Below are 12,390 nucleotides of genomic sequence, written 5' to 3' on the forward strand. Positions count from 1 at the left end.
TTAAAAGGAAGAAATAGAGAATAAAAAATACATTATTGTCGTGCTTTAGAAAGGTACTGGACTGTTCTGTTCTGTAGGGCTGTCACTCTGTTTAGCCACAAAAGAGGGAGGTGCAGAATGAAGAAGGGCTCTAGGTCAAACCAGGTTTCCCCTCCAACAATATAAGCAGCTTCTTATCTCTTTAGTTAACGGTTCACTCTGCTGGTTTACATTATTAATTCATTTATTGTTTTCATCAATACTTTGTAATGTACAAAAAAGAATACTTTAAAATACAAAACCAAAGATAAAAATTTCATTTGGTTGCATAATGGCAATAGAATAAAATAAATGGAAAGAGTCATATCACAGAGGTGATGTCCGCTTACCAATCCATTTTCTTTTAGCAGTATCAACCACTCCCAAGTTTTGGTAGCTGGTGGATTAGTTAGTTTACTGCCATAGGCATCCTGCGCCAGTTGTGACTGGAACACTTTCTGTCTTATAAATATTTCAAATTCACCAACATCAAATATTTATTAAGTGGGTTAAACTATTGTTTCAAGTAACCACAACTGTTCTACATTAAATATATACATTTATTTTTAGAGATTGGGCTCAATTCTACCCACAGTTATGCAGATGCAACTCCCACTGAAGTTGGTGGGAATTGTTTCTGGGTGGCTGAGGGCCAAATCAGGCCTGAACCTATTCTAAACGTAAGCTGTGCTTGGATTTAGCTCAGTGTTTTTTCTGATGATCTTTGTTTCCATCCAGTTCACCAATTAGCTACTCTAAATATGAATTTGTATCTTCTATAAACTGATCTTCATTATCAAGGTATTCCAGAATAATGTTTCCACCATTATATAATGGACACTCTTGATTGGATAGCCAAGTAGCCAATGTGTGGTCCAATGGCAAAGCTTCTCCAGATGTAGTATGACACAGCCTTAATTTCTGCAAGAAATGCCCCCCGCAAAAACATCTTGCTGTTAATTCATATTCGCGCATGAAAGACAGAAAAAAATTATAACATTAAATGAAAATTGCTACCACTGATTTACCTTGGCTGTTGATTTGTTGTTGTCATTTTTAAGGTCTGCTAAGCAAGCTGCAAAATCTACTACTTTGCCAATACTCCACTTACTGCAAAAGAACATGGGTTTGCTCTTCTCCTTGCTTCCCTTAGGTAAAAATACTTGAAAGTAAATTCTTTCTGTCTATAGTAAGAAACAGAGAAAGATGAACTCAGGAGAAACGAACAAGCACAAACACACATCAATTAATTTTGCTGGTCTAAAGAGAATTAAGCTGACATGTACATTATTAATTATTATTATTAATCACTTTATACTGCAGTACTCCCCAAAGGCCTCAGTCGAGATTAGGCTCCCATTGTGCTAGATGCAGTTACAAATACCTATGAAGAGAAAGTCCCTGCCCTGGCTATCAAGACAATAATGATCGCTTTGAAGAGGAAGAAGGTAGTTTAAAGAGAATGCTGGTTGGGCTCCCGTGCTGGTGTTTGTCAGGAATACAATATGTCACAATACTGTGGAAGTCCCAAGCTGGAAAGCAAACAGAAGGCTGCTGGTAGTAATGTACACTGGGGAGCCGATGTATAGAGCTCTGATGATAAAGAGCAATCAGTGATATCAGAGATGCCTGCCAGCACTTCTTTCAAGGCCAGCTTCTCAACCTTCATCCTCCTCCCTATAGGTACCAAAAGCTTTGTGGCCTTTCCCATGACTGAAGCATTTATAAGAGAGGGTACTATTACAATCTTTATTGCCTAAAAGATGTATATTTTAAATATGAAGTAGGGACAACCTGTTTTTTTCTGGTTTGTTTCCCCTTCATACTTGTTTCCCTGGTTTCATCAACTTCTATTTTATGTTCTATAAACATAATAGATAGGTTCGCCTTTGCCAGGTGCCAGCTGAAAGCAAGTAAGCAAGATAAAAATATTTCTTCTTTTCATTGGTTTTACTTGGGTTTCCCCTAGAAAGAATTCATACCTCCCTACCCAAACCACCCCTAAGTCTGTGGGCTTGTCTTCACTGCAGTTAACTCAAGTAATGACTTGAGCACTGACCCTAACCCTGAATTCCATCCACACACAAAAACCTTTAACTCAAGTGTGGTGGTGTTTTTAACTCAAGTTACCTGGCCCAAGAGGGGACATAGGCTGAAACTCAAACAAGCATAACTCGTAACCTACTAACATGACCACTCTATAACTGGATGCAGGATAGTGCCACTCTACTGCCGATTGTCCTCCAATGCTTTCCCACAATTCCTACTGTGTGTCCAGAAAGGACAGACAAGTTCTCTCACAATTCACTGGGACAGAATTCATACAGTAATACTAACCATGAGATGCGCCTCCATAAGTCTCACTGCAATACCTGAGCAAGTACAATGCCAGAGCAGACATAGCAACTTGACTGTTATTTTACAACATGGCTACTCTCACTCAAGCCAGGCAAACTCAAGAGGAGTAACTTGAGTTTACTGTGAAGTCAAGACATATCGTGGGAAACAATTTAGAAAAAAACCTACAAATTTAGAAAGAGTTCGACAAGAAAAACTTGAGGGCTTAACTAGACCAACTTTCCAGCTGTGAGAAGTGATGCAGCAGAGAGGGATCCAAGGGACATCTGTCACTAAGCTGAAGAGATAGTTGGGGAGAATAGCACAGAATGAGGGCTGGGAAGAGAGACTGAGAAGGGAACTGAAAAGAGAGGAGAATTGTGGGTTGGAGCTTAATTGCATCTGTGATAGATTATCACTATTCTACATGATTAAACAATTAAACTCCATTTAAGCAAATGAATAATGAAAGGAATTAACATAGAGCCATTTGTGCTGTGGGTGACAATCTTTAGAGTTAGGGAGCAGCAATTTAATTGCCTTATAACAAAAAAACCTAAACTCATTATGTTTCCTCCTGCATCTCAAGATGTTAATCACTGTCTCCATTTGTACATCTATTAAAATGGCATAATCTAAGGATTATGCAGCAAGCAAGGACTTCACATTAAGATTGCTACCTAAACAGGAATGTTTAATTTGTACTCCAAGCATGTGGAGATTTGTAGTAGAGAAAAAGCCATAATAGGATTCAGAGAGGGAAGAGCTACATTTGTTTTACAGTAATTAAATGTAAAACAAGACAAAGCCTAATAGTAAAAATGATGAAATGCATTGTATATGATATGGCCAATATATAAAATTACAAATTGGTCTAGAATGAAATCTTGCAAGAGGGAAACAGAAAGACATTTACAAACTAAAAATCACCCTGGTTTGGAAAAAAAAAATGGAGCTGTTGTTCTGAATGATCATAGTGAGAAACAATGAAGAATCTCTGAAGTAATGGATGCTGCTGACCTTGGCTATGGTGAAATATGTAGCTCAGCTAAACTGTAGCAGAAGTGTGAACAAATCTTGTTTTATCACTCAAAGTTCAGGCCAAGTATGAGCTAGATTTCTCCAGGCTGGCACAAAGATATGTAAATTGCACCCTCTATGCACCAATCAGGGTCACTGCATCCACATGAGAGGGCAGGCAGTGCTTCAATTGTGAACCTCTCTCAGGGGTTATGGGCGTTAAGACTTAGGTTGTGTCTATGCTTCAGCGGCACAGCTATGGTACTGCAGCTGTGCCGCTGTAGCATAGATGCTTCCTTCATTGTTGGAAGGGGTTTTCTATCAATGTAAGTAATCCATCTCTCTGAGAGGCAGTAGCTAAGTCAATTATGTCTACAGTGGGGATTACGCTGAACTAACTGTGTCACACAGGGCACAACATTTTTCACAGCCCTTAGTGGTGCAGACCAGGCCTTCTTTTGGATTGCAGTTTGTTCATGGTTAGTGTCCCAGATTAATATGCTGTTTAAATAGAAAACTACAAGTTCATTTTCTCTCTCACGCACAACAGAAGAGGATTTGCTTTCAGACAGGAGATTCAGGCCCTGCTCCTGCATATGCTGAATTTTACACACGAGTACTCAGTTGCGTTTAATAGGATTACTCCAGTGTGTGAAGTTAAGCGTGAGTGTAAATGATTGTGTTTTCAGGGGCTAATTCAGAAACAAAAATAAGTAAACAGAATACTTTTTTTTTAATATTCTGTTTTACTCTAAATGAGAGAGTAAAATTAACAAAGAAAGTCTAAAAATCTGTTTATATCCTTAAATAAACAGAGTAAATCAGAAACATGGATGCGGTTTGAAGGCAACTGCGAATGACTGACCTGTGGCAAGGACTTATCCCCACACGCGTGCATTTTCAGTTTCATTAGTGCCACCTTTGCTACTGTTTCACTGTTTTTTGCTCCTTTCCGTCTTTTGCTTCTTACTGCCTCCTCTTTTTTAGAATCTAAGGGAAATATTTCTGAATGTTACTGCAAGTCACGTTTTCTTTCACTCTGTTACAAATGAAATTACCATTGTGTCTATTGTCACAAAATGTTTAGAGTTCAGTGCAGTGGAATAATTTAGATCTGCCTCTGTGGGTGTGCCCACACTGCAGCGGGGGCGAGCCTCCCAGTCAAGGTAGACAGACTCATGATAGCAGGGCTTGAGCTAGCACACTAAAATAGTGGAATGGGCATGGCAGCTCGGACTACAGCTCAGACTCTCAAGCCTACTTGTCCCAAGTTTGAGACATACCTTTTGTGAGTGGATCCCCTTCTCTTCCATGCATCTGGGCAACCATCATAGAGTTGCTGGTACTCTGAGTACTAGGGAGTCTGGCCAGTCCTACTGGAATTAGTAACTAGGGCTGTCAAGTGATTAAAAAAATTTAATCACGATTAATCACACTGTTAAACAATAATAGAATAGCATTTATTTAAATATTTTTGGATGTTTTCTACATTTTCAAATATATTGATTTCAATTACAACAGAGAATAAAAAGTGTACAGTGCTCACTTTATATTTATTTTTGATTACAAGTACTTGCACTGTAAAAATGATGAAAGAAATAGTATTTTTCAATTCACCTCTTACAAGTACTGCAGTACAATCTCTTTGTCATGAAAGTGCAACATACAAATGTAGGATTTTTTTGCTTCTGTAACTGCACTCCAAAACAATGTACAATTTTAGAGCCTGCAAGTCCACTCAGTCCTACTTCTCATTCATCCAATCTCTCAGACAAACAAGTTTGTTTACATTTGCAGGAGATAATGCTGTCTGCTTCTTGTTTGCAATGTCACCTGAAAGTGAGAACAGAGGTTTGCATGGCACTGTAACCGATATCGCAAGATATTTTTGTGCCAGATGCACTAAAGATTCATATGTCCCTTCATGCTTCAACCACCATTCCAGAAGATATGAATCCATGCTTATGATGGGTTCTGCTCGATAACAACTGAAAGCAGTGTGGACTGACACATATCATTTTCATCCTCGGAGTCAGGTGCCACCAGCGGAAAACTGATTTTCTTTTTTGGTAGTTCGGATTCTGTAATTTCCACATCGGAATGCTGCTCTTTTCAGACTTCTGAACGCAAGCTCCACACCTCGTCCCTCTCAGATTTTGGATTCTTAAACCTTGGGTCAAGTGCTTTAGAAAGCATTTCCTTAGAAATCTCACACTGGTATCTTCCTTATGTTTTGTCAAATCTGCAGTGAATGTGTTCTTAAAATGAACATACGCTGGGGACATCATCCGAGACTGCTACAACATGAAATATATGGCAGAATGCAGGTAAAACAGAGTAGGGGACATACTATTCCCCCCCAATAAATTCTATCACAAATTTAATTAACTCATTTTTTTTTAAATTAGCGTCATCAGCATGGAAGTATGTCCTCTGGAATGGTGGCCGAAGCATGAAGAGGCAGACAAACGTTTAACTTATGTGGCACATAAATATTTTGCAATGCCTGCTACAAAAATGCCTTGCAAATGCCAGTTCTCACTTTCTGGTCACACTGTAAATAAGAAGAGGACAGCATTATCTCCTGTAAATGTAAACAAACTTGTTTATGTTAGCGATTGGCTGAACAAGAAGTAGGACTGAGTGGATTTGTATGCTCTAAAGTTTTACATTGTTTTGTTCTGGAGTGCAGTTATTTAACAAAAAAAAAAATCTACATTTCTATGTTGCACTCTCACGACAGAGATTGCACTGCAGTACTTGTATGAGGTGAATTGAAAAATACTATTTGTTTATCATTTTTACATGCAAATATTTGTAATAAAAAATATACGTTTTGTATTCTGTGTTGTAGCTGAAATCAATATATATGAAAATGTAGAAAAACATCCAAAATATTCAATAACTTTCAGTTGGTATTCTATTGTTTAACAGAGCGATTAAAACTGCAATTCATTTTTTTAATTATGATTAATTTTTTGAGTTAATTGTGTGAGTTAACTGCAATTAATCGACAGCCCTATTAGTAACTGGGCCAGAGAAATGTGCTGGGGTGGAGCAGAAAGAGATCACGTCCTCTGCACTGATCTGTGGCTGCAGAGCAGCACTGGGGGAGCATAAGCTACATGAGCTGAACAGATGTAGAAAGTGATGCTTCTAAATGTGCTTCACCACAACATCCCTGAGGTACTATTCCAGCCCTTCCATTACACAAACATAACGTGGCCAGGGGACCCATGTCTGGCAGTGCTCCTTAGTGTAGGTCAAGCCCACAGGGCCATATAAGTGCCCACTCTGTGGCCAAACTTTGCTACTATGACGGCTGCCCGGGCAACATGCCAGCAGCCTAAGGTTTGCACCCAATCTGCATATATTTTTACCTAATATTTTTACTAATCCACACAATCACAATACTTACCTTTCATTGCAACAGAAACTGCTATTTAGACTTGATTAGCAATAAAATCCAGTCTCCCTCAGCTTTGTCCTCATCCTCTATTTGCAGGGAAAGGGCAGCCTGGGCCACATCTGGATTTCAGGGCACACTTGAGGGACATCTGACATACTATATAATGTCTCCAAATATAGGAGCAGGGCTATACATAGGCACTCACAGGCAGGCATTGTCCATTCAAGGTATCTTCATTCTTTTGACAAGCCTGGACCTCTAGACTAATACAAAAGCTCAAACAGCCCACTGAAGAAAATACACCTCTACCCTGCTACAACACGACCAGATAGAACATGAATTCGGGTATAACGTGGTAAAGCAGCATTCCGGGGGTGAAGGAGGTGGGGCGGGCTGCGCACTCCGGCTGCTCAAAGCAAGTTCAATATAACGTGGTTTCACCTATAATGCAGTAAGATTTTTTGGCTCCCAAAGACAATGTTATATCGGGGTAGAGGTGTAATACAATAAATATCCTATGGTACTTGCCTATAATATCTTTAACTAGCTTCTGGGTAGCAGTCATGCGAGGTTTAGGGGTATCCAGTTTCTCACACTCATGGTCTGTCTGATGACGGTGTCTATAAACAATAGAACAGCAAACTCTCATTAGATGTTCCATATGTTATCAACGGAGCACAGGTGTTTCAACACTTTGCTCTGCTAACCTTAAGCAAAACTGTTTCTTGCAGTAGGGGCATAAAACTGGTAAAAGCTCTTTTCCATTGCAGTCCCTATAAGTGCATGGGTAAGATCGATGTTCATCCGATTTCATGCTCTCGCTTCTTATATTCACCTAAACATTATTAAGAAACATGCAGTGTAGATACACATATGTAAGGAAAAAAACTTGCATCCTTATCAACTTGCTTTAGTGCTTTGATTCTGACATTACAGAAAAACAGTAAATTAACTTAAAGTGCATTAAGGGAGACCTGCAAGCTTTAAACAAACACAAAAGTTCTCCACTTGCAGCTATGTGAATTGAACATCCTCAATAACCAGGTTTGGTGAGGTTCTGATGTCTTGCAAAGAAATCACAAATTATCAACTTACCTCAGAACAGCCATGAGAATCCCGGCTTCTATGTTGAAGGCTTAGAGTTAAAAGAAAAAAAGTCCCCATCATTATCCAAATTTCAAAAAAGCAAAAAGAAAACATGAGCCCATATAAGTGTTTGATAAGTTATAATGTAGCATGGCTTTCATTATGATCAATTTTCAACTTAATAACTACCATTCTCTTACAAAACTTGTACTGGCATATAGATTTTTATCACCAAGGGGATTGGTTTTAAAACTAAAAGTGTCATATTGCTCTTGACAGCATATGAAGGTTTAGTTCTCAAAAATTAGGCCCCAATTCAGCAAAGTACTTTTAGTGAAAAGGGCTACTCACATGCTTAAAACTAAGGCCCAGATCCACAAATCAACTTAGCTGGCTAAGCCCCAGAAGTAGTCCCAATTTTAAGCCCCTCAGTGATCTATAAAACCCCACTCAGCTACTACCTAACCGTAAACTCACTCAGCACCTACATTTTTGCTGTAAAAGTTCCCTGGCCGCCTAAGTTTCTGCCTCTAGACATGTGCATCCAATCTCATCCCTAAACCCCAGCGCAATCCACAAATGGGGGGTAATGGAGAAGCACCTATCTTTCTCGCATAGTCCAATCCGGTAAGCACCCTCTGAGCATGCCTACCAGCCTGAGATACATTCAAAATCCAGGAAGGAGGCTGGAGGTGTGTGCCTCCCTTATAATTTTCAGCCCAGTGGCTAGAGCCCTCACCCAGGATGTGGTAGACCCAGTCAACAGAGCAGAGGTTCTGGATCCTGGGTCTCTAATCTTCCAGATGGGTGCTCTAATTACCAGGCTAGAGAGACAGTCTCACTTCCTCTCTCTGACCCAATGACTATTTAATTATTTCTCCAAAGTAGAACATCTTCAACAGGAGAGACTGAGGAAGACTAACATCAGAATCTAATCTAATTTGAGTGTCACATCAAATATATATACAGAACATTTATTTATAAAGATTCTCAGAACTGGAAGCAGAAAGTTAAACGAGTTTGTTTGACCATATATTACCAGAAAGCAATAAGAAGCGTAAGAAGCCTATAAGCAGTGAGCTGCTTTATCTGACAACTTAACTGGGAAAGAAAAGAGCTAAATTTATAGTATACATTCCAAGAATTTTAACTCCAACGTAGGGAACTCTAAGCGAGATAGCTCTGTTTTGATCTGGCTGCGTACAAAAATAGTCTTCCCGTTGACTTAAATCGGAGGTACCAAAAGCACAAGCTGAAGACCAAATATGCCCTATGGAGTATGGCCATCTTCTTTGTCTAACTGCCCTCATTCACAAAAGACCCAGAGAAATAAAATAGGACAGTAATAAGAATTCATGATATATCTGTTCCTGAATTTATGCTACAAATAACTTTTTATCTCCTTTTTTACTAAATCAACAGTGACACCCTCCTTGATTTTTCTATTCAGCTTAAAATACTGTAACATTTCCTTTTTGGTAGTTGGATTCAAGTTTAAGTGTCTAAGATCATACATTATATGATGTCTTACCAAAAAACTCCTGAACAGCCATCACATACAAAGGGCAGAAAATCTGAAACCAAAAGAGAGAGTTTTTTTAATTACCTAAGGTAATTATTTAGCTAATAGTTTTTAATCTAAATATGTATATGGTTAAGTACCAATGCCCACAAGAAATAAACGCAAAAATGTCTTCCCTACCAAAGCATTCAAACCAATTTACATTCAGCCCTTCATACAGTGCCTGCATTAATATTTAAGAAATTGGACCAAGTCTAATTTGCTAATTCTACAGACTCAAAAAGACTTTAAAAAGTTAAATCTACTTAACAATGTTGTTGTTTTTTTTGTAGCACATCTTAAAACATGCACAGTATATTCTAGTTTGCTACTGCTACTAAAAAAATAAGAGGTAAAATGAAGTGCATTCATGTATATTCTAGGAGTAGGAATTTAAAGTGTACTTCTGTACAAAAAAGCAAGCTGTATTTTATCAGTGTCAGCCAATTTATAATTTATGACAAGATCACCCTGATCAGTATCCCAGTTACAGTTTGATGGAGTACAAGGGGGAATCTTTGTTTTTGTACAACTATTATAAGGTGATGCACAAACCAATCTCATCTTTTGATATATATTCATCCCTTAATTCTGTGGCAAATCTAGATATTTAAGCTATTACGTAGAATGACTGGTGCAATCAGTCATATATGAATGCTTTATATTTTACAGAGGTGAAACCATGTCTAGTACTTAGGTCATGGTACTGGGCATCAGTCCGGTTTACTGGGCTCTATTCCTGATTCTACTGCTCACTTCCTGCATAAACTCAGGCAAGTCACTTAGTTCAGTGTGACCTTTACTCATAATGATGAGCACTTACTCAAGAAAGTAGTCTCACTGACTTCAACAAGACTATTCGTATTAGTAAATGATTACAATATGAATAAGGGTTGCACAACTGCACCCCATATCTTTCTATTTATCAGTTTCCGCATCCGCAAATGTGATTTCATAATACAGAGGTGTGATGTTTCCCTAATTATCTTTGTAAAGCATTATGAGAACTTTTGATGAAAGGTGCTATAGGAATGCAAGGTCTTATTATATATATTACCCATGAAATCTGGTATTTGCAAATTGACCTTTTGCCAACCTTTAACAAGAGTGTACTTCTCTTCACAGCTTACGCTGTCTTTATGGCTATTCCTGAACTAGCATTTTTCAGAAAATCTCCCAGTTTTGCACTGCCACCATACCACATCAGCTCCAATGGTAGTAGCACTAGAGCAAACAGAGATAGATGTTTTTACAAATGTGTCATCTAACACAGCTCAGAACAAAGCTAGACAATGAAATAGGAAAACATCTGAGCCCCATCTACACTAACACAGCAACAGTGAGAGTTTTCCCAAAAAATGCTGGTGTAAACAAAACATATATAAGTACCACAGTTCTAAAAGAAACTGCAGAAAGTGCGGCCACAAAGCTCTCTATGGCTCTCCTAACTTGTGTGGTACTATTACACATCTCATTAGGCACTGGAATGGCACTGATTTCAAAGTGCCAGACCAGGAGGAATAGGGAAAGGGCCATCAGCCCCATTAACAATGAATCTGCTAAGGTAAACTGTTTTTTTTCTGGCCCACTACACAATTCAGTGCACCTGCTCTAATCCCCATCAAATGAGACTGGAAATTCTGGTAAATGAAAACATTCTGGTAAATGAAACAAAAACTATATCCAGTGAAGGCATCCTTTCCTTAATGATGCTTCAGATGCCACCTTTTAAGAGTAACATGGTTTTAACATGTTTCTCCAAAAAAAATTCCTTCGCATGCTGACACTGGCAACTTAGCTGCAAGGAGCCTCAACCTCTTGTGGACAAAAGCTGGCAGGTTGTGGGATAGCTCAGTGGTTTGAGCACTGGCTTGCTAAACACAGGGTTTGTGAGTTCAATCCCTGAAAGGGACATTTAGGGATCTGGGACAAAAATCAGTCTGGTGATTGGTCCCCTGGGGGGGGGGATTTGGACTATATGACCTCCCGACCCTCCCGAGGTCCCTTCCAACCCTGATGTTCTAACTCACACACTACTTCAGCCCTGTTCTTGTCATCTCACTGCCCCTCATGGGCATGATGGGTTTGCTGATGGCTGAACCATACTAGGGTTTCCTGGAGGCAGCCACCGCAGCACCTCACCCAGAGGAGAGACACCCCCAGGATCATTAGACTGCCCGTGAAAGTGACACTTACTGCGGGCCGAGGGAGGACGGCCTCAGACCCAGCGGCCGGACTGAACTGTTCTGGGTATGGGGGTGAGGGACACACAGGGAGCGTGGCTGAGGTGGGCCACCAAGGGTCAGCGGCTCGCACGTAGTCACGCCCACGCCTCCTCCCGCCAGGCCCCGCCTCTCGGAGCTGGTACCACGCCCTTGCTACCTGCCGTGCCCACCTCGAGACAGGCCACGCCCCTTCACAGCACCCGACTCCCAAGCCCCGCCCCTCTCCGGCGTGTCCCGCCTCCTGAGCTCAGCCGCAGACAGCTCGCGCTCGCCGCACCGCCCAAGCGGAAGTGGTTCCTGCGGACAATGAAATAGGAAAACATCCGAGCCCCATCTACACTAATACCCCGAGTGCCCCTCGCCTACCCAGCTGGCCGCAGTGCTCCGCCCCGCAGTGCTGCCCGATCGCCAGCTCCGCCATCGCACCCCCTGCGCCTGCGCCACGGCTTGTTCAGTCACTGTTATTGCGCAGGGATTGTTGGGATATTGGAGGTCTCCTTTCCGCGACTGCGGGAGGGGCGGAGTTATTGTCCTTGTGTGTATACGTCACTGCCCCACCGCGGGGATTGGCGGGAGAAACCTTGTGACGCGGGGGAAAGGGGAGAGGTCTAGTCCAGTACGGTGTGTGAGGGCGAGAGCTGGGGCGTGGTGGCTGTTTAGAGTTGGTGTGGGCAGTGGTGTGCGAGGAGCGGGGCTGAGGAGGGGTATGGGCAGTGAGCAGGGTGTGTGCGAGG

At 40.8% G+C, this 12,390-nt stretch overlaps 1 protein-coding gene across 1 annotated transcript; it reads right to left on the reverse strand.

Annotated features, from left to right (window-relative positions):
- Positions 1-205: 205 nt before the first annotated feature.
- ZFAND1 (zinc finger AN1-type containing 1) lies at positions 206-12,107 on the reverse strand. Its single transcript, XM_050941506.1, has 8 exons — positions 12,023-12,107; positions 9,402-9,444; positions 7,880-7,919; positions 7,492-7,619; positions 7,313-7,404; positions 4,241-4,365; positions 1,047-1,202; positions 206-939 (listed from the first exon to the last, which is right to left on the reverse strand). Exons 1-8 carry the CDS (start codon positions 12,075-12,077, stop codon positions 769-771), a joined length of 810 nt encoding a protein of 269 aa, XP_050797463.1. The 5' UTR covers positions 12,078-12,107; the 3' UTR covers positions 206-768.
- Positions 12,108-12,390: the final 283 nt, after the last annotated feature.

This window comes from Gopherus flavomarginatus, chromosome 2 (assembly GCF_025201925.1).
Source record: "Gopherus flavomarginatus isolate rGopFla2 chromosome 2, rGopFla2.mat.asm, whole genome shotgun sequence".
Taxonomy (NCBI): domain Eukaryota; kingdom Metazoa; phylum Chordata; order Testudines; family Testudinidae; genus Gopherus; species Gopherus flavomarginatus.

Bases quoted from the DNA above. Each gene is read 5' to 3' on its own strand.
- ZFAND1 (XM_050941506.1), bottom strand. From the start codon at position 12,077: ATGGCGGAGCTGGCGATCGGGCAGCACTGCGGGGCGGAGCACTGCGGC. The intron at 7,920-9,401 runs GTAAGACATCAT...TTTAACTCTAAG, and splicing joins GGCTGTTCAGGAGTTTTTTG to CCTTCAACATAGAAGCCGGG. The intron at 7,405-7,491 runs GTTAGCAGAGCA...TATTGTTTATAG, and splicing joins AAGAAACAGTTTTGCTTAAG to ACACCGTCATCAGACAGACC.